Source organism: Phalacrocorax carbo, chromosome 5 (assembly GCF_963921805.1).
Source record: "Phalacrocorax carbo chromosome 5, bPhaCar2.1, whole genome shotgun sequence".
Classification (NCBI taxonomy): Eukaryota; Metazoa; Chordata; class Aves; order Suliformes; family Phalacrocoracidae; genus Phalacrocorax; species Phalacrocorax carbo.
The window spans coordinates 58,752,754-58,774,387 of NC_087517.1; the positions used below are offsets into that span (position 1 = coordinate 58,752,754).

At 39.3% G+C, this 21,634-nt stretch overlaps 1 protein-coding gene across 6 annotated transcripts in view; it reads right to left on the reverse strand.

Annotated features, from left to right (window-relative positions):
• Positions 1–21,634, reverse strand: part of DENND2B (DENN domain containing 2B) — a 184,687-nt gene that overhangs the window by 88,844 nt on the left and 74,209 nt on the right. For all 6 annotated transcript variants that reach the window (XM_064452672.1, XM_064452671.1, XM_064452668.1 and 3 more), the window contains one exon: positions 13,012–13,116. In XM_064452672.1, the coding sequence (XP_064308742.1) occupies positions 13,012–13,069 (58 nt within the window). In that variant the 5' untranslated portion in view covers positions 13,070–13,116. The remainder of the gene's footprint in view (positions 1–13,011; positions 13,117–21,634) is intronic.

The window sequence follows — 21,634 nt, forward strand, 5'->3', positions numbered from 1 at the left end:
TTAGGGCCAGTTCTATAGACAGGAGCTGGCCAAATGGAAATAATCTCAGAGCATATGATGTCAATCATGACAAAAGTTGTGAAAAAGCCACATCTAATGCAAAAGATAAAGATGGATGACCCAAAAGTCCTATGCATAGCTAAAGTCTACAGGCACAGTTTTGCAAGTTCTTGGCTCTGTGCTTATAGAGACACTAGAATGATCAAGACTTGTTGCTCTCCTACAGAGGGCTCTCACCTACCCATCTCTTGCTCCAAGTCTCCCAGGCACTATGAGCATTTTTGCATGTACGTATCACAATAACATGGATGGCACCTGTGTATTTCCATTAGCTCCTACTTTTCTACTTGCAGGAAGATGTTTACATTTTCATTTGCTTTTAACAGTCATTTGCTGTTAACGTTCCTCAAGCACGAACATCAGGGTGACGCTCAGTCTGGAGACTGAACCAAGCACTTACCTAATTCCAAGTTTCTGTACACAATATTACCTGTTGAATAGTTACTTTGCTATTTAGAGGATAAATACTGTGAGGATGCTACATCTATGCACTTCTTGCTTTGGTTTCCTGGACAAACTGTTTTTTTCCAATTGGGGAAGAAACACACAATAATTCTCTCAGAATCACAGAATCTCTCACTTATATTTATTTCATTAGGTCCAGGCCTTCCTTTCAATCTTACTCTTCACAAATTCTGCTATGTCTTCTTTTAATTTTCTGTTCTGCTCAAGTGGAAAATATCTTTTTAGGATAAGTAAACAGTGCAGGAAACTGGTAAGAGAACACAGACTCTTCCATTTCTAAACCACTGATTCAAATCCTGACTGATTAGGGCACAGAACGGAAATTGTTCTCCCATACTGATGCTTTTCAATAGCTCAAGTATAAAGAGATGGGGGTTATAGACCAGCTCTTAATGGACAGATATTCACAGAACATGAAACATCATTAGTAATGCTCATGACTTGTATCTTTGTTGATCTTTTCAGTGAGGTTGCCAGCATCTTTCTGGTCCAGAAGGCAATAGATTTTTCATTCCTAAGAACAACTTCCTCCAGAAAAAATTGAAACATTGGCATTACAATGTCAAAACATTTTGCACGTGACTTCTACACTATATCCCTTGAGGACTTTGTCTCAGTTCTTATCACCACCTAAAAACCAAATTCACATAAGACTCCTGCTCTGATTTTCCAATACTGCATTGATGGGGACTCCCATAAGTGTTTTAGCAAGTATCTTGCCCATTGCTTTTATTCACTACATTTCAGTGCAATAAAAGCACTAGAAAGACACCAGAAACATTTCCAAAACCATGCTGTTGTAAGTCTTAGCACTACTGAGTACACTAATGATATTTAGCGATTAAACAAATAAAGATTGCAGCGTTAATCTAAGTAGTCTTTGTGCTGGAGCACAACATGGTTGCTTTAAAAATGCCACTTTTGATTCTAACCTGTCAGCTACAACTCTCTGCTTTTTAGAAGACTTGTTACTCTTCATTTTTCATTACTTTCCAGTGTTCTTAGCAAATATAAACCTTAATAAAGATAAAAGGTTATTTTAATGATGATGTATGATTTGCTGCATATAAAATCGTAAAACATTCGAAGTGCCATGAGAAGTAAATTACAACATGAGGTAGTATGCCAGGGCACATTCTTACAGCCTCCAAGTAATAATAAAGTAAATTTGATCTGAAGCGGCACGAAGCCAAATGTTTGTTGGTTTGGTTTGTTGTTTTTTTTTTAAAACCTGTGCAAATGGGAGGGATATATTAACACAGCTTCCATCAAAGAAAAAGTGATTTGCTTAACTGACAAGTGCATGTAAAGTAAGTAATACTTCTTCCTGAATGCACATCTAAAATTAAAGTGAAACAAAATAGCCAGCAACAGAAATGGAATAGCAAAATCCACCCACCTCCACCCTGCCCCCAAATTGTTTTAGGAAGCCCAAAGGATGTATCCAAAAGTAGGCCTGCTTTTTCAGTTCTCTTGATCTAACTAGAAGCTTTTACCTCTTCTTATAAATCATTCTCCTCGTACACCTCTAGACCGCTATGCTTACAGAATATTTCTGCAACCCCACTGGAGAGATTTCAAACATATGCCCTCTGATCCACCTCCCCAAGGTCGCTGCTGAGCAGGGCAAGGGAGGGGTACTTTATGCCTCAGACCGTCGGAAATCAGCACCCCACCAATGCTGTTTACCCAGGTAAAGGACAGCAGTAAAGTCAAAGCCTGTATTCAAGCTCTTCCCAGTTTCAGGGTCATTTGAATAACTGCTTTGACTTGTTCCCACTGCTGATGTTTCCACTGCTGATGACAGTAGGCACCCTCCCACCTCCCAAGGCCCAGTTCAGAGTTGAGCTGCCAGAGCTCTGTGTCCCAAATGCACCTCCAACCTCAGAGGGTAAATAACAGCTTTTTATTGCTTTCTGCACCAAGTATAAATTTGCATTGCTGGGAACTGATCTGCTGAAAATTTAATCAACTGCACAGTTCAAACTGTTTCTGCTTTTAACGGAGTACAATACTTGCTAATAGATTCCACATCAGTTATTTGGTTTCCACAGTTGTATGGCTGAAGCTTATTTGCATTATTTTCTAAATCTCAATGGTTTAAAAAATAAATAAATAAAATAAAGCAGTGTCTCATCATAGCTCCAATAACTTAGCATATTGCTTACCCTTAGCAGAATTTTATTGAACCACTATTGTTCCTATTCTGAAGCTCTCTATCAAAATTTTAAGACTTGATGCCTTTTTAAAGTAACAAACATTTTCTGTGGGGTTTGCTTCACAAGTTCATAAAGAGCTTAAAAGATTCTCACTAGTATTTCTGAGCAGTAGGCAAATACTTTTGGCAGGAAAATCCATCTCAGCAGTTCAGTGCAGAGCACTCATTCCCTTAAGCCACACTTAGCTGCCAAGAGCTCTGCTGCAGCAGAGGAGAGCGATCCTGGCCCTGCCTCATCTGCTGGTGCGGGCAGCAGGGAAAGGCAGGGACACGTGGAGAGCACATTAGCTGAATCCACACCACTAGCCCCTTGATGCTATAATAAAGCCCCTGAGGGCTGCTCTGGCTGGGAAATCTGGGAGCTGTTTTAGCCCAGGCTACCCCACCACTGACAGAGCAAAAGAAGCTTTTATTTTAAAAGGTACAAAATGAAGACTTGGCTCCCTGCTTTAGGCATACTTAGCTCACTCTCCTTTCCAAGCTGATCTCACTCTTCTCCCACCAGGGTCCCTTGAAAACAAGAACTTGTACACCCAAATATGCATGAAAAGGCAATCCCTAACCTACCAAACCATGCACAAATCTCCCTGAAGTTGTGCAAAACCATCAACCAGCTCTAGACATGCTGCCCTCTCTGTCGCTGTTTTCTGCATGTCCCCTCCAGAGAAAGGTTTTCACCAAGACACACTGCTCTTGGTCGGTTGTTTTGGTAAGCATTTCAGCACACAGTTGATGCAGCAGCAAACACATCAGCATTTTTTCCCATGGCATATCATTATAATGCAAATTGAATTGGCATCCAAACATCCCACCAAATTTTCTATGAAGCACAGATGGGAACATCATCCACAGAGGAAGTTTTATTCAAGTGAGAGAAATAGAATAGCTATCTATAGCTATCTGTAACCAATGTTTTATGGGGACTCCTTTAAACCATGCAATTAACAGTAGAGCCCAGGCAGAGACAGCCTTTCATGTGTAATTATGATGTAGCCATCCACAAAAGGGAAAGAAGCAGCTTTTCTATCACTCACAGTAACACTGCCCATATACTTAGCAAAGAAAGAATAGGAGATGAGAAAATACTTTATCATAATTATGCTAAGACAATGGCAATCACACATAATAATTACTGGAAAAAATTGTATGCATAAGTCCAAAACCTTGCTGTTGTAGGACTACACAGAGAACTGAAGATGCATCCTTTGACTTCCAAGTTACTGCTTCCTTCACAATGCAAAACTCAGGACATGTCCTTAAATCTATATTTACATTAAATACATAAATACAAACAATTTAATTTTGTTTATTTTACAATTCTGTTCATGTTTTTCTTACAGTAGGATCAGGGCTCTGTCGTGGTGAATACAGAGTCATCTCCCTCACGACCCTCTGTTGCGGTAATGGTGAGGGAGCTGTTCTGCATTGGCCCACCTTATCTGCCCCCAAGGCATCCAGCCCTGGACATGAACATAGCTCTTTTTCGTTAGTCGCAAGATAATTCATTTGTCAGTGCAGGCAGACTGGACTGCATCTGGATGAGTGACCTGACAATAAATTTGGACAGGGTTTACAATTTAACACAGAGCTGAAGGGCACTAGCTTGGGTTGGGGTTTTTTGTTTGATTAGGGGTGGGGAGTTAAAATAGCAGAAAGACTGAAATTATACAAATTAAATTAAAATCATGTTGTTACATATCAGGTAAAAACAAGCAAAAGGCACTAGAGTTGCACCCATGAACTGATCTCTCTAAATGAGAGAAAGTACTGCTCAGGCATTGCCTCTCTAAAGACAACAGCTGTCCCTGTACAGACAGGTTTTTCTCTTGAAACAAGATCACCTTTGAAATGAAAAATTTCCTAAGGAAAGGGAAGAGAACAGAGCACTCCCAGGACAAGCCAGCATAGCGAACAACTGCCTCTGCCACCCCCACTCCAGCACTAAGAGCAGCAGAGCACTGCTTAAACCCAATGCTGGACATATCTGCACATTCTTTTATTTAAGAATTCTCGAGGCCTCAATTCCTAAGGCAAAATATTTCTAGTCTCTGCCTGGGCCACAACGACATAATCCTTTCTTCAAAGGAAATTAATTATTTCAGTTGGGTTTATTAATGCAGACCAAGAATTAATTTTACTTTTAAATAAATATATATATTTGCTGTAAAACTGAATGAATTTGGCTTGACTAGGACTGATTTTGGAAAGTGATTGTACACCTCAGTTTTTTCAGGCTGAAATACAGACATGAAGTCTTCCTTTAACTAGGATTTTTCTTAAAGGTCTTATTGTTTCTGCGTTCATCAGAGAAATGTAGTAATAAAGCACAAGACCTAGATGCGCACATGAAGTAGCTGAGCATGGACATATGTGCATGATGGGGACAGGTTACCAGCCCAGAACAATACTTCTAGTAACCAACCTAAGCAATACTTCTACACAGCCCAGCTTTGCTGTGTTCTGTCATGCTCAAACATCAAGACCGCTGTTGTTAAAACAAACAGGAGAGGCTCTGTTTGCTTATGCAAATGCAACCATTATTTACCAGGTTCCCAAATAAAAGAATCAGGGTGGATACTGGAAGCCGAATACAAGAATGATGCTCCAGGACTCTGCTGGCTGTGCTAACACTGCGAATCAGTACTCCACAGCCCTACACCTCCTGCAGTCATCTGTAACACCCCAAAGCAAGAAGCAAGCACAGGGCACATGCAAAGACTTGTTCCAAAAGGGGAGCATCTGGCCTTCCCTCTACATGACCGATGATGGCTATGCAGAAGATGAGGCCCTGGGGAAGCAGGTCCAGATCTGCTCTGGTTTAGCTAGCAGCAAGTGAACGTATCAGCCTGAGGAGCGTTGCCTCTGAATTTCCAATAGTGAAATGTTTGTTTACCTACAAACAACAACAGCAAATAATCCTGGACTCATGATAAAGCTGGACATAATGCTACCATGTGGGTTCACTTGGTTAGGAAATATAAGTCATTATTTTATTTGATATTTAAAGAATGATAAATAATTCAGCTGAAACACTCCTTAGTTACCTCAAGGGTTATATAAGTCCAGATAGTAATTTGGTGTATGTAGTGCATCTCCATTGCCTTCACTGAAGGCAAGCTAGCTCCTGACAATTAAAATTCTGTCCCTTTAACTTAAATTCTGAAGAAGGTCTGAGCCACACACCCAGTGCAAACAGATCTCAGTGCATGTTAGACTAATGGGGTGGACAAACTCTTGGTGATAGCAGGAATGGCCTCACACACTGCTGAGAGATAAAAAGCAAAGCCTGTATTTAAAGGTTTGTGGGTACCCAGCTCAGTTCTTCCCAGGCAAGGAGATGCAACTCAGAGATCAGATTTCAGTTTTAATCAAGTGAGAGTATATTTGATTCAAAGATTCAACTAAAAGTATTTAGAAAGGAGAAGTTTTATGAACATTATTAGACTAGGAACTTAACAACTTGCAACTCTGTGCTCACAGCAATTTGCAGGTGTAAACCTTTGCTAGCACAAATTTCTGATGCCTTGCTATATGACCTATTGACATCAACACCCTTAGTTTATCATGTCATTAAATCATGATTGCTCAGCTGGAGAACATTCTCCAACTCAGTGAGGATGACACCTTTCCTATGCAGATTGGGTGGAAAGCCAACAGCCCACATCACAAAATCCAATATGTGCCGAAACTCACACAATTCCGGTGATGTAGCTTCTTCAGACATGTAGCTTCTCAGAATAGTTTTCCTCAGACACATAGTCCTTTTGCACAGCTGGAACCTGGATTGGTTTCTGCTTTGGCTATCTTCCCAAATCAAGCCCAGCGACATTAAACTAAAAAGATATTTGTTCTAGCTCATTATGGCAGTCCCTCTATATATACACTACTCACTTTAGTTAGTAAATCAATGGTGATACTATCCATGCTAGCAAAACGCTTGCAGCAAACTTGATTTTTGTTCACTGTAAATGATATGCAACTGTGCTTAAGCATTCAAAAGCTCACTCCTGAGTCTGATTTGTAAAACTCGTATGCACACATTTTAAATGTGCTTTACATAGGATAGACTTTGTATTGTTCTGTAAGAGATTAGAGGATAATCACCTTTACCTGCTTTTCAAGAAATTGTGAGTAACTGTAATTACATTATTCTGACATATCTTGTAAAGTGCATATATTGCTAATTAATTAATCAAAATATCCTCCTATTTTTGTCTGTTAAGTATTCCATTTACAAAAATAGATATTAATGTGTATAATTTTTTCCAGATTAACAGAAATTTAGCCAAAAGCTATTAATCAAGAAAGTACATCAAATCAATGTCTAAGTAATCCTGCTTGAAGGGATATATTCTGTGCTTACAGCACAGTTTCTCTTTCCAACACTGCCTGTACCAGGGCAACACTGCCTGGCAGCTCACAAGGTGGGACTCATATGCCTGGCACAGCCTGAGCCACAGAAGATTCTGAAAGTAAAAGGAAATTTTGTCACTCACAAATACATTGGATAAAGTCTGTATCTCCAAATTCTGAAATTACTTATGCCTCATGCAATACCCTTAGATAAAAAAGTATAAATCAATGGGCTGCTCTAAAAACAAACACTTCCTGTGCTTCAGTAGTGCAGTGCAGCAAATTAAATATTTTTGAGCTCTGGGCTGATGCTTGTCACATCCAGCATCTCAAACTAAGTTGCAATTTTAAGATATAATGACACATTAATATATAATTACTTTGTTCAGAATTTTTTTCTTGTTTTCTCTGTTAGACTAACCAGACTACAAGTTTTAAACCTATATTTTGCTAAGTAGAGAATGACTTCAAACATAACTATAGGTCTCTTTTAATACACTATAGTGTCGGGGTGATTTTTAAGTCAAACAGAGCTGGTAGTACCATTTCTACATTTACCTTTGTACTGGAGAAAGCACAAGATTAGAACAAATATGTTATAAATTAATTCATTAATTCAAATAAAGTTTCTGCATAAAACACAAAGACTCCAGATAAATATTAAATCATTTGCTAAAGGAAAGCAAGCCACATTGTGGGGAGAGAGCTACAAACACCGCTATGCCTTTTCTTTGACTCTGTTCTCTTAAGGTTTCCTCAGAGTTACACTGATGCTCTTAAGCATTGAGTCTGATGCAATCAAACCAAGTAGTCATTTGATGCAAAAGTGTCATGCACTAGTGGCAAGCATGCTATGGGCTCCTTTGTCTCCTGTTGAAGAGTTAATAAGATCTCACAGAGCTGCTTTCTGCCAGAATTGCTAAGAAGTCACTTGCAGCTATACATAAGGTGCTTTCCTAACCTCCTGTTCCTTGACGTTCACATCGATGACTCACAAGGAAGGATTAAAGTTGAAGTTCACTGAAAGCCAGAAAGTATCATTTTTTTAAGTACAACAATCCTTCTGCAAACTCTCTAATATTCACTTCCTATAATTGACTCTTATTCCAAACAACATTAGAATGTCCCCACTGGCTTGAACCAAAAGCATTCCTAGGCCAGGCTGTCACTGACTACGATGATTCGTAGGTGCCTAGAGAAGAAAGTAAGAGCGAGATGAACAGGCAGTGCCTACTTAACCAGTTTAACACTCAAAGGCCCAAAGACTTGTTGGCTCACAGATTTTGATTCTGTGGCTAAAAGCCTTTGGTAGATTTTTCTTCCATGTATCATTTGTGTCATCCATTTGTCTGATTGCAATATCGTGTAGCAGTAAGCTGCACAGTTTAAAGACATGATGCAGAGAGGTACCTTCTTTTCAACTTATTTTCAACCTGTTGTCTTCTAGTTTTGTTTGATTCATATTAGTTCTTAAATGGAAAGAGATATTTCCTTATTTACCATCTCTCTTCCATGTATCATTCCAGAGACTTCTATTACCCCTTTTTCCCCTCCACTCCTTTCATTTCCAGGATGAAGAGTCCCAGTCATTCTGTTCTTGCCTTGTAGTGAAAATGTCCCATACCTTCAACCACCCTTGTCATCTTTGTACAGTATTTTCCTATTCAGAACACAGTCAAGTTTGTCTCACCAAAGACATACAAAAACATCCATTTGTAACAAGTGGATAATTTCAGAAAGAATAAATTTATGTGCATGTTTGTTTAAATCACCTCACTTTCTTCAGATCCCAAAGGTTTTCCTTCATGTGCTCACAGCAGAAACCTGTGAATCCCACAACCAGTTTCTCTGTTATTGTTAATATATTATTATTATTACTACCATTATTATTATTCTCCCAAACAGCATCCTCACTCTGCTCTCTGTCTTTCCCTCACTTCCTAAATTCTGATGGAAAAATGCCTGTGGTGCCTCATGCCAGTGGATCCACACTCCAGTGAGGACCAAGGCAATCTTAGTTACTGCAAGAATCTTGATGCTTGCAAAGTATACAGTTGTATAGGTGTTTACTTGTAGGTGCCTCCTTTCCACTGAAGATTTTTAGTATTAAAATTTAAATCCCTGATCTACAAGGGTCTGGTTCACAGCCACAGTAATTAGATTTCTATAGGTTTTACTGACCTTTGCTTCTGACCCATAAGGAATCGCAACAGGTTGAACCAGATGGTGACACTATATCACTGAAACACACCTTGCATCTTGCAACAATAAACCACACCAAAACTAGGACTGACAAGAAACTAACACTAAAAAGATGTCTCAGCCACCAGGAGGTGGCTATTACACCTGTGTAATGCCAGTATCAGCATTTACTGAAATTCTACCCCCACAAATTATAGAGAAAGCACATTTGCAGATTTCCAAATCCCCAGTCAAATCCCATACTAAACAGAGACAATTACTTGTTTAAACGGATCTTTGAACATTTGCAATAAATCCTGCAAGCCTTAAACTTTTATTATGCCAGCATTTACTCCACTGATTTACAGTCTGACTGAAATGAAGAATCCTCATGAGTGACTCAGATAACATCCTCTTACAGGGTTTCACAAAGACAGGTGAAGAAGATTACATAAGACAAAATAAAGGATGGACGACTGGTGCATGACAACCTATTCGTCTCCTCACTTGTCACGCAAGTGCAACTCAGAGATTTTTCTTAGCTTCAGGTCCATACTTGTACTTACAAAATCTTTTCCTGACAAATTCTAATCAAAACAGATGGTGATGATAGGGAAAGACATTTTATTTGACAGTTATTATCCAATAACTTAGTATCCCACAGTACTTTCTAACCTATTCAGAATGGAAAAGATTTTAAAACAAAAGAGTAGGTCCAAGGTTTACTAAAGTCTAGACCCAAGTTCCCAGCACCGATCTGTCTGCACTGATGGAAGGATGATGAACAACTTGAGAAAGCCAGATATCACTAGGGATCTGGTTTTAATGTCCACATGTGAATATATATCAAGAAATTCCTCTAGCTACTTCCTCTCTCTCCCCCCCCCCCATTTATTTTATGGTTTTACTGTTTTGTATTAAGAGATGCCAAATGCACAAACTAACAAACCCGGAAGTATACAAGGATATCGAGTCCATTTCTGCTGAGCTTTAACACAGTATACCATGCCTAATAGGAGACACTAGAATGGATGCTGGTTATTTATATCTTTAGTCAACTGCACAATTTAAAAAGTGAAAGGAGCACAGCACCAGAAGGCAGGCAAATCAACCTAATGAAAGATTTAGAGATGGTAAAAGTGTGACAATGCCACAAAGAAGATCACTAGCAGAGACAGGACTAGGGTCAGGGTTCTACCGAAGGCTCTTGATTATTAATTCACCACTACTTTGTAGGACAACCTATCCCTTGGCAATCAGGATGAGGCTATTTTATCAAACTCAGGAAAATTGCCTGCAGTTATTGCAATTAAATATATGTGTAGATAAGTGGGAAGGTGTGGCAGAGAGCTGAAAGAGAAATAAGTTATTAGATACAGAAGAGGCAATGCAGAGGCAGCCATATGCTCATGAAATATGGAAAGACAACCAAAACTTTGAAAAAGCCAGAGCATTTAAATGCAAAACAGAGATGTGTCATTAAAAAGAGGTTTTCCTTTAAATAAAAACATAAAATAAAAAACTGTTAGAAAAAAAATCTCTTCCATTGCTTCCTTCCTGAAAATCTCAGAATTTAGTTTATATTTTCTCTTTTCCATTGTTTGTGGTTGGAAAAGTTTGGAATACAATGGCAGGTATGCCAAACCAAGCCAGTATTCAACATCCCTTTCATGTTGACCTACAGGTCACTGCTAGGATCAAATCCAGCTCTCCTCAATTTCTCTGTCTGAATTTCTCCACCTACGCCACCTATTCTACCTGGCAGCTGCCATTACAGGGACTTTTTGCCTCTGACATTTCATTTTCAAATGGATAAAATCAAGCTGTAATTCTGTGATTTACTCACCTGAATCAAAGTCTTTACTAATGTATTTGAAAGAGCAATGTTCTCCTAATATAACCTTCCTGTGCACATACTGTACTGCTGTCAGCTAGCAGTAACCCTAGTACAGTTTATCAGGTGTGGTACCCTCACTCAGGCATGGCTAGAACAGATACCGCCTGGCCTGGCCAAAGTGATCAGAGCATTTCATTGACATTGGTACAACCCACGCTCCTATCCCAAATTGTCCAACAAATAAACAGGACCTCTATTGCTTTTTTCCTTTACAACATTAATTTCTGTGCACAGACCCATTTTACTGCAGCCTACTTAATGCCTCACAGAGTTTTATGTTGAACTTTGTAAGGCAAAGAGCATCTTCCTTGTTGCTATGTCCAATACCTAGCATAAAGATATTACTGCACTCTAAGGTCAGTGCAAGTTATTTGCACAGTCTTACTCTATACTATTTATAATGGGGTTAAAGTCTTCTTTTGGGCCAAAACACAAGACAAATGAAGACACTGGCATGTTATTGTGTAAGGTAGTGTAGAACAGCTCCTCAAAACAAATAGGACAATATACCATGCAAGAATCCCCTGGAGAGCTGGATAAAATGCTATAGCAAGGACAGAAAGATATGTCAACAGACACTTCATGCATTTGAAGTGAGATCCTGTACAGTTTGTGTGGCTTTCTGCTCACCTCACTGAAATAACATCCAAAGTGTAAAGCTTTGCTCCTGTGTTCAAACGGTTAATTCATAAAGGTTCTTTAATCCAATGGTTGTCTAAACTTTCCAAGTCAAAGCATACCAAGGCTGCCCTAGTGGGACTCCAAATTTAAGTGAGGGTTTTGCAACTGTTAGTCCCAGAATGAGAGGAGCTGGTGGGCTTGTCCTCCGTGAAGGCCACAGGCTGAGTCAGTCAGCATTACTGTGCTGTGGCTGAGAACAAGACTCCTTCTGACATGGATATGTGAACTTCTTGGTTGCAGGTTCACTTGCATACCAAAGCAATATTCCAGAGCAGAGTTGCCCAAAGAAAAGTTCGTGTCTTCAAAACACTGCTTTGATCAATGTAAACTGAAGGACAAGGGAGCAATAACTGACTGTACCCTTCTTGCCATTTCACTGTGCTATTTAGTGAGTGAAAGGTATCTGTTATTTACAGGCATCTGCATCACTGTGTGCAGTCACATCACAGCCTTCTGATGGACCGGAACTTAATTAGGATAGTGTTTCTTAGCCACAAGTAAACATGCACAAATTTGCAAGTGCACTAGACTGATTCCCTAAACAGACTGATTCCCTCAGGATTAACAGGCTTGGGGACTTAAGGTGTTCCTGGCTACAGTTTTCCCCTGGCTGTGAATGATTAAGTTAATCTGCTTACTCTGTAAATGGCTTACTGCTGCAGAAAGGAGGACAAATAAGCAAAGCAACAGAGATGAGCCCTGTACTTTACATTCAGCCCTTTCACACTCACTGCCTGACCTGCAACAGGAGGTAGTGTCTGCCCACCCTCTGTCAAGGAAGACAAAGAAGAGAAAATGTGACAGAAACCAATACAAAATACAAACTGGAGACTGGCAATGGAGAAGAGCTGACATGCAGTCATATGGCCAAGGAATTTAGTTCAAACCTCCTAGGGCCTACACAGTGCCTTCCACACAGGTCCTTTCTTGCAATCACTTTCATCATAACTGCCAGTAAGCAGCAATAGCTCAACAGAAATATGCCAGAAGCAGACCTTTTTTCATACCTCAGTTCCTCCAATCCCTACCAAAAACTTCTCTCAGCCCAGCAAAGCTCTCTGTTAGAATAGAGGTTGCTTACCTTTGAACAGAGATTTTGGTCCAAACACAGACAAACATTTCTCAGAATCTGCAAAGCCTGCAGTTCACCACTTACCTATCCAGAGTGTCCTGAGGCACTTTACTCCCTCCAGCTCTGCTGCTGACACTGGCATTCTTGTTGGCAGTCATGGTCATTTCTGCTTTCTAGAAATGTGGATATCTGTGAGAAAAAAAAGTCAATTAAGCTTCAACAAGCCCAAATGACAATTAACCTTCAAGACTGCTAGAAGTACTATGCTGTGTACAGGCAGAACTCTGGGCTGCTTTTCATTCTATAAAATGCAATCAGTCTAGTTATGAGCCTGCAAAACTAAACCCTACCTCTCTACTGCTGCTCTTTCACATCCACAGCCAAGTTTATCAGAGCCCAGTGCTATAAAGGGGGATATCTTATGGGAATTAGGTGTATGCTTCAGGTTCTGACGTGTCTGATGAACAGAGCTCGATACCAAGTTCACAAAATACCAGAGGTTTGCTGTGGTTCTTGCATCCATCAGTATACATGAAGAACCCAGTAACTGCACTGTGTGATACTTGCAAATGCCATAGCCATCACTGGCATATTGGTCACACAAAAGCTATTCCAAGGAACGAAGAAACTTTTCACAATTTTAAAGTGCAGCCTTATTACGCAAATATTTTCTAAGAGTGAAATATATTTGATAGCAAATATGTTTAATGTAATTTTCAATTTTGCTTGTGATATGAAAATATCTGCAAATGGTTTTCTCTATTGGACCTATGAGTCTTTAAATAAAGCTGTCTTAGGACACTTTTAAGACCTTGAGTAATACAAAGAATCATTGCTAAATTCCTGGTTGTTTCCTAGTAATTTGGTAACAAACCATGGCTGAAATTAAATTTACAGCTTTTGGGAAAAAAACCTATATATTCCATTCAGTGCCCAAAAAATAGAGCTAAACTTGTGTAATGTTGCTGCATACCAGCAAAGAAACAGCCCAGTACCATAATTTATTTTGCCCTCATCACTCTATCTTAATAGGAACACCATACTGTGACTGAAGGGAGAATATGATGATATGGATATGGGCCAGGATATAATCCCAAGAATGTATAAGTAGTAACCTCTGTTGGCACACGCTCTGGGTGGTTTTTAAGATGCTCCTTAGTTTGTAGGCTAAAATATCTACAGTGGTTTGCAGCACTGCCACCCGGGATCTGACCAGAACTACCAATTTTTTACAACCATTAATGACATAGTTAATGCAAAAATAAGGAGTATTACAAAACTTCTTGTTTACTCAAACCCGCAGTAAGTCCAGACTGCTTGAGAAGCCAGCTGTAATGTGATGCTAAAAGCAAGCTGGGTAGTGACAACAAAAACAATCCTTGTAAAAGCAGACCCATTATGGTGAGGTGGCATTCTCTAAACCACTTTTTTCCAAACTGTTCTGCCACAAATAAGGTCAGAAAATCTCCCATGCATTGGAGCTCCAGAGGCAGGGTCAATCATGCTGACCAAAGACTCCAGGTCTTCTTGTCCTTCTCTGATTATCTTGTGTGTATAGATTATCCCAGATTAAGTAGAGATTTTTTTCTTCCAGTTCGTAACATTTTTTCTACACTGAAGCTCCCCAAATTCCTCCAGTGTCTCAGTGTTATTGTTACTGTTATATTATCAAGATAACAAGACTGTAAAGAACTGCCTGTTCTGATTGGAGAAGGGCTTGCTTGGGACAAGAAAGGAAACCTGCTGATGCTGGCCAAGCTTTCTAGGACCGTGCATTCCACAGGGAGCCAGCAGCTTTTTTAATGTTTTCCACTCACCAGTTCAATGCCTTTACTATGTTAAATCTGAATAATTTATTAGCAATTAAGGTGAGAACAATATGATATAAATCTGGCATAAAGTGAATAACAACTGTTAGCATGCGTTACATTCATTTTCCAGGATTTGATTTTCTGTTCAAGACCAAAAGAAGCTGAATGGACCCTCAGAAAGATGCGATAGTGACTTGGCACATTAAAAAAAAAAAAAAAAGATAGGAAAAAGCAACTTAAAAGCACATTAAGAGTTCACTTTTCCCATACTCAAAATCCAATGGGGAGAAAAAAAAAAGCATGCATACAAATGCATCAGGGTGTTGCTTTTCATGGGACGTTTGCCCTTCTCAAATTTCAGCTTCTCTAAAGCTTGATAAAAATCATTGTGGTCAATATTTAAAAAAAAAAAAAAAGTTATTATTTAAACCCCAGATTTCAAAGCTACCTTAAATGTCAAATAAACTAAACTGGTTTGTTTTCACGCAAAAGAGTTCTAAAAGAAAATTTCACAAATGTTAAATTTAATGACATAAGTGTGTTTCTTCCCATGCAATTGAGACTCACACATATATGGTCATATCAACTGACTTTTCTATGCATTTTTTCACTAATGTTTATTTTGCATTAATATTTTACTGCAGGTAATGCTGGTATTATCCCAGCATATGCAGAGAAAATCCAAATAACTGGAACATCAGAAAAATAGTCAATCAACAATTTACAGAGCTGCCTGGAAGTAAGGACTTAATGCAAAAAAAAAAAAAGAAAAAAAAGAAAAACAAAAAACACAACCACAAACCCACAAACTCTCTCACAAAAAAAACCAAACCAACCAACCAACCAGCCAACAACCCTCACCAAAAAAACCAACACCAAAACCAAAAGAGACACAGACAAAAAAAACTAAACTAAATTTTATGGTCGCATAGCAAGTTATTTCAGAGCCTTCAAATGAGTCTGACAGCCCTGGAAGTTTATATAACTCATTGTATGGTAAGAATCACATCCCTTGGCCTTATGTGAAAGCATTCACCATCACTGTATTTGCAAATTATTATTCACAAAGCAATGAAAATCAAAATCTCTCAAGTATTGTGACATACTGTTAAAAACAAATCCAAACATAGTCATGTCACACAGATTCCGCATTGCCTAGTTTACCATCTAACTACACTTTGCCTAAAAATGCAGAATTATGTTTTATTTGTAAATGTAAATAATTACTCTGAAACCCTTATTTAGCCATAATTTGTGCTTTACTCCAGGTGTGGTCTCACTAATTTCACTAGGACAACTCTCTAATTGAATGAGCCCAGATGGTAGAATCTGGACCTTCTTCATTATTACATCCATTTTTTCTAAAACCTCTGCAAACCGTTTGGAGGATCAAAGAGTAAAGACAACAGGCAAATATAAAAAACGGTGTGATGGCAACATGGGATATACTGCTAGTACCAGGCAAGGTTTGTCTTCCTGACTGAAAATGGCTGCTGCAATGCAGGTATTTCCTAGCAGGTTTTTATCATTGCAGGAAGACCCAAAGACAGAATATTCCTTATAGACCATCTTCCCCCCCTCTTCAAGGTTTCCTTCCACTTCCAAAATGGTACAAATTAAAGTGTGGCCTGGAGCTTTTTTACAGACATATGGGGCACTGAAAACCATCACACTCTGTGCTAGTGAACCTTATGGCATCACTGAATCTTTAATTCCATTAACAGCTATTAGCAGGGGAGGTATAAATCCTACACTCCTCCCCCCACTGTTTAAAATTATTTTTAATTTCCTAAAGTATCCCAACACTTCGGAAGCATTGCTCCCAGTCCCGCTAGGGTACAAGCTGTTCCTCAGCCCACTCCCATTTACAAGTGATTCAGGGCTTGGAGCAAACACCTGAAAAGACACAGCAACCAAGAGTGCTTTATTTGTACTACCCGAGAGCCTCTTGAGATCTCAAGAAAACTTCCTGCTTTTTTATCCACAATGTATCCACCAGTTCCTGCACTGCAAGAACTTACTCCCTCCTCTCCTGCTGTGTAAGGTGAATAACATTGAGCCTAGTTATTAATGTCTAGGCTTAGATGTCTCATACATGTATTAGATCAACAGATGTCTTAGGGAAAACACCTTCATAATTTGAATCATTCCATCTTCCATTCTGTTAGTATAATGGGAGCAGAAGATGACCTTTTATCTAAAATTTCTTCAGCTCAACAGACGTATGATTTTTGTTTGTTGGTTGGTTTTTTTTGTTGTTTTCAATACTATGCTCTCTCTCTTCCTATCCATGTGGTCCTTTTCCCTACTTAGACTTAAAACAGATTAATTGCACTCCATTTTCTGCACTCATTTCTAAGGCATATTTTACATTAAATATACAGCTCCAATAAAAAGTCCTTAGAGTATGTTGCAATGCTTCAAAGCCAGTTTTCTGAGCATCAGGAACAGTAGCGCTATTTCTCTGTCAGCTCAATGAAGAAGAATCCAGATTGTGCTGCTTACTGACAAACGCTAAACTCACACAAGCAGAAGACAACACGTACATGGCTCCAGCCCTCTCAGCCAGGCATTTGCTGGGACCCAGGCTGCAGCACAGAGCAGAAGTTAGGAAAGTGGCAAAGAATATATGCATGGTTTCTCATGACTTGAGAAGGGAGCCCTTGAATGTAGGCTCCCAAGTTCTCTCCTGGCATTATCACTAACACAGGTGCAAATTCTACAAAGAAGATGTGTATGTCCAGCAGGGACATCAAGTGTGTTCATAAGACACCTCTGCTCTGGACTTCTGTTAGTTTTGAGAGGTCTGTCAGTGACACTTCACTGTATGTAAAGCTCTTGTCTCATGTGTTGCAAAGATTAACGTACACTTAACTGTCCTAGACTGAACCAATCTGTACTGCAATCAATATAATTTATAAGGTATAATTTGAATTCTTGAAATCTGCATATGTTCTAAAGCCTTTTAAGACAGATTACTTTCCTTTTGAAATTCCACTGATCTGGGATCTGCAAAATATGGGGAAATATTGCTTTGGTGTGCCCCACAGGGCAGACACCTGGAGACATAACAGCAAGGCAGTACAGGGAAGAACTACAGGCTGCTAAGACAAACTCATGCTTTTGAAAAAGTACCTTGTAATAAAGACAAACTCTTAGAAATATATTATTAATAATAACCGATTTGATCTATTTATTTTTCTCTTGACATTAGCTGCAGCAGAATGTCTCTAGGCATTGAGAAGTTAGTTTAAAACATTAATATGCTTTTCTGACTGCTTTAAGGAAATCTTGCCCACATTTCAAGAGGTGTTGTATAGCTAAACTTTTGTTCAAGAGTCACAGCTTAGCTTTGTGGCAATTTGCCCATTCCCTTCCAGCAAAACAGATAATTATGTCCTCCCAGAACAACATCAGTTCTGATGAACTGGAAAGTCCAATAAAATCTTTAAAGATTTCTGCCTTGAGAGGGCTTCTGTAGAGACTCCAAAGAACATTTTTATAAGAACTACGTGCTTTTATCAGTTATTCTCTAAGATGGGCCACTGTAAGCTTAGCCATGCAATACACACAAAGTAACATAGAGCGCTAAAAGACCTGCTCAGCAAGGACTTGGTATGGAGATATTCAGAAAGTATTAATTCAACTATCTTATCCCAAGTTTAGTCTTTACAGCACATAGATAGCCTATGATCACATCAACAGGCTTCTTGCAAGACACAAGAATTAACTGCCTTCAAAGCTAGTCCTAAAGACTGGAGAAAGAGACCTTGTTCTATCAGCAATATGTACATGCCTGAGCCATATTATGCTGTAGCATAATCTCTAAGTGAGAAAACAGATCAAGCCATTCACCCAGCTACTAAGTCCCTGACTCTGAACAAGTGACAATGTTTGCGGATAACAGAGCCAAAGGAAGAGGGTTCGTCAAACTTCTCATCTTTATGACACTGCAAAAGGCACAGATTTTAACTGGTATTATCTCCACAGTCTCATCCAAAGTTTCCCTCCCTACAATCCATAGACAGCCTGTTTCCAATCAAGTCAACAAGAGGTCTCTCTGCTAGGCTTTCACAGGCAGATGACAAGTTTACTTCCAGCACAAACTCCCTAGTACAATCAATAGTGGTGGTGGACCTGGTTGTTGTTGCAACCTTGTAATGCCAACTCACCTTCTCAGCAGTTAAGTCCCCACTGAACTGAAACTGATAATATTAGGAAACTCATGTTGTGGCACATATTGCAGGGTAAAGACATTACTTCCCCTCAGCGTAGGTTGGTAGACCTGGGCGGCTGCAGAACCAGGCAGGTGAAAAGTAGGCACATTGCCTAGAGCAAGGACAGCTCTCCAATCACCCCTCACCCTCCTTTCCTACTTTTCTACCACCTAAAATACCTTCCCCCTTCTTCTGATATTCTTGCACTTGCCTATTTCGTGCCTCCCTCATACTGTCCCCCTCAGCCTCTTCTACTTTCTTATTACTTCATTTATCTTCCCTCAAGCTGTTTTTTTCCCTTGAATTGAAAATTAGCAATACCTGGTATTGCTCAGTGTGTTTCAAGACCTCACCTGAAACACACTGCAGTCCAAATCTTGAGTCCAAATGTAAGAGTTCAGCGCTAAGCTCTTCTATTACCTTCAGCACCACTAGGGCAATCACAGCTTCAAAATGGAAGGAAAAGAACATGAAAATCAGAGAGACCAGTGCTACTGTGCATACTTGCATGTCTTTTATGAAGGAATTTTCACTAAACCTAGGGTGACGACACTTCTCAAACTATGGAGGCCACATTGTATTTGAAAAACTTTTGAACATAATTATGGGAACTCTCTATCGCTTAGGGTGTTTGCTTTATCTTGCTTGCTTCAGTATTAAAAAGGACCAGTAAGGTTTCATTTGTGCTTTGCTCTCTTCACATCACTGGAATTATAGCCTGGCTGAAAAAGCTGGGCTGAATCCAGCCTTTGGACTGAATCTTTCTTTCTGCATAACGGAACGACATATTGATTTGTGCCACATCTAGTACAGTCTCTGACAGCTGCTTTTCATCTCAATAGTAGCCTATACAAGACTTCCTTCCAATTTAGATAAGTTACAGCTATCATTGTACCAGCAGGAAAGTAACTTCACTGTGACTTTTTCTGACTCGTTTGTGCTAAACAAGTGCTTAAAGAGGTCTCGCTGAATATAACAAATTCACATTTATTGACAAATCAACTGGAATAAACTGAAGGTTCCTTTAAAACTGACTGCTCCCCAGGGAAGCGAGAATGAGACATTAACAAAAAATAAATTGCTGCTATTGCATCAGAAGTTAATACTTCCCTGTGTGGGTTGAAGAAAAGGTTTGTATTTTTAAAAATACATTGACTAGTTCAAGCATAACTATCTTGATTTCAAACATCAGGGTAGAAAGACTTCACAATACTTAACAGGAAAATTAGCTGGCACTATTATAAGCTCAGAGGAATCTTAACTCTACATTTTGGTGGCAGTATGAGTTCACATGATTTTAGCCAGTCATGAAACACACCCTCACACTGCCCTTAAAACTGATGTCAATCTGAAATGCTACAGTCTTATTTTCTCATGCCTATGCTAGCCACGCATTCTTACCCCAGGCTCACAAAAACAGCCTACTTACAAATTGTGCCTCACATATATCACAGTTCCTCAGCATTATTCTTCCTTTGTCCTTTCCCTTCATCCTTAGGATATTTTTATGGAAACACCAGTTTAAGTCTCAGGAGATCACCTGCCCCTGTTACTTATTCCTCAATTAAGTCATAGTCCTCAAATTGCAACATCAGAATCATTTGCACAATAATGAATTGTTTCTTGTGACACAAAAAAACCAATAAAAATTTTACTAAGGAATGCTTTAAGGAACAAAGATTCTTCTTCATTATTATTTTTTGCATCACAAAAAATATGAGAAAATAGACTGTCCTTTGGTATTTCCCACGGGGTATGACCAGTACCTAAAAACATTACAGTACAATTCAAAGCACCGTTCAATGCTTAGTACAGACTGCCTGGAAGCACAGGCTGCAGGGGTACACAAAGTGAACAAACCAAGCCGAAAGTCTTAATAAGTCTTAAAAGCAACTTCCCTGTTGAGCTGACACTGATGACTGAACCTTCCTCACCTCAAGGCTGACTGACAAAGTCTGGCGGACAGCTAAGAAGCATCCTGACTTTGCAACTACTGTAGGTTCTGATTCATTAGAGCATCATGCGAGGGAAAACACAGGTCACAGCTGTAATACAGAGAAAGCTGCTGTCCCCAGTGTTCTTCGCACAACTCCCTTCCTTCCTGCCAGAAACACGAGGCTCCCATTCAGAGCACCACTAGAGTGCAAACTGCAAAATTAATAGCAGTTATATGCCTTGTACAAGGTTTTAATAATACGTGATGGGAGGAAGAAGGATCTTGATGCAGCTGCAGAGAGACTTGAGAGAGAGGGATTCAGTCTTCATTTTGCCATACTTTTCTTATGAGTCACTGGGTAAATGACTTAAGTTATGCTAGTTGAACTATTTCCTGACTACTTCTCTGTACGGACATCTTTTCTAGAAGCAAGCTGTGCTACCCAGGAATGTCTGAACTTCACTCAGTCATACGAAGGGTGGCTTAACAAGATCTCTACTACATTGTACTTTAAACCTGAATTAACTTTCCAGTGGAGACAAATTACCTTAATTTTCATTTCTCGATTCATATTCTGTTAAGCAGAAACAAGTCACAACTTGTCTGTATGCAGAGAATTTACAGCATCTTAAATACTCCACACAAACTCTCCATACAGATGTTCTTAGTACATGTTTAGGGTGGGTAGCATGCTTTCCAAATTACCTTCTATAAGGACATGCTTAGGAGTAAGAATATAACCA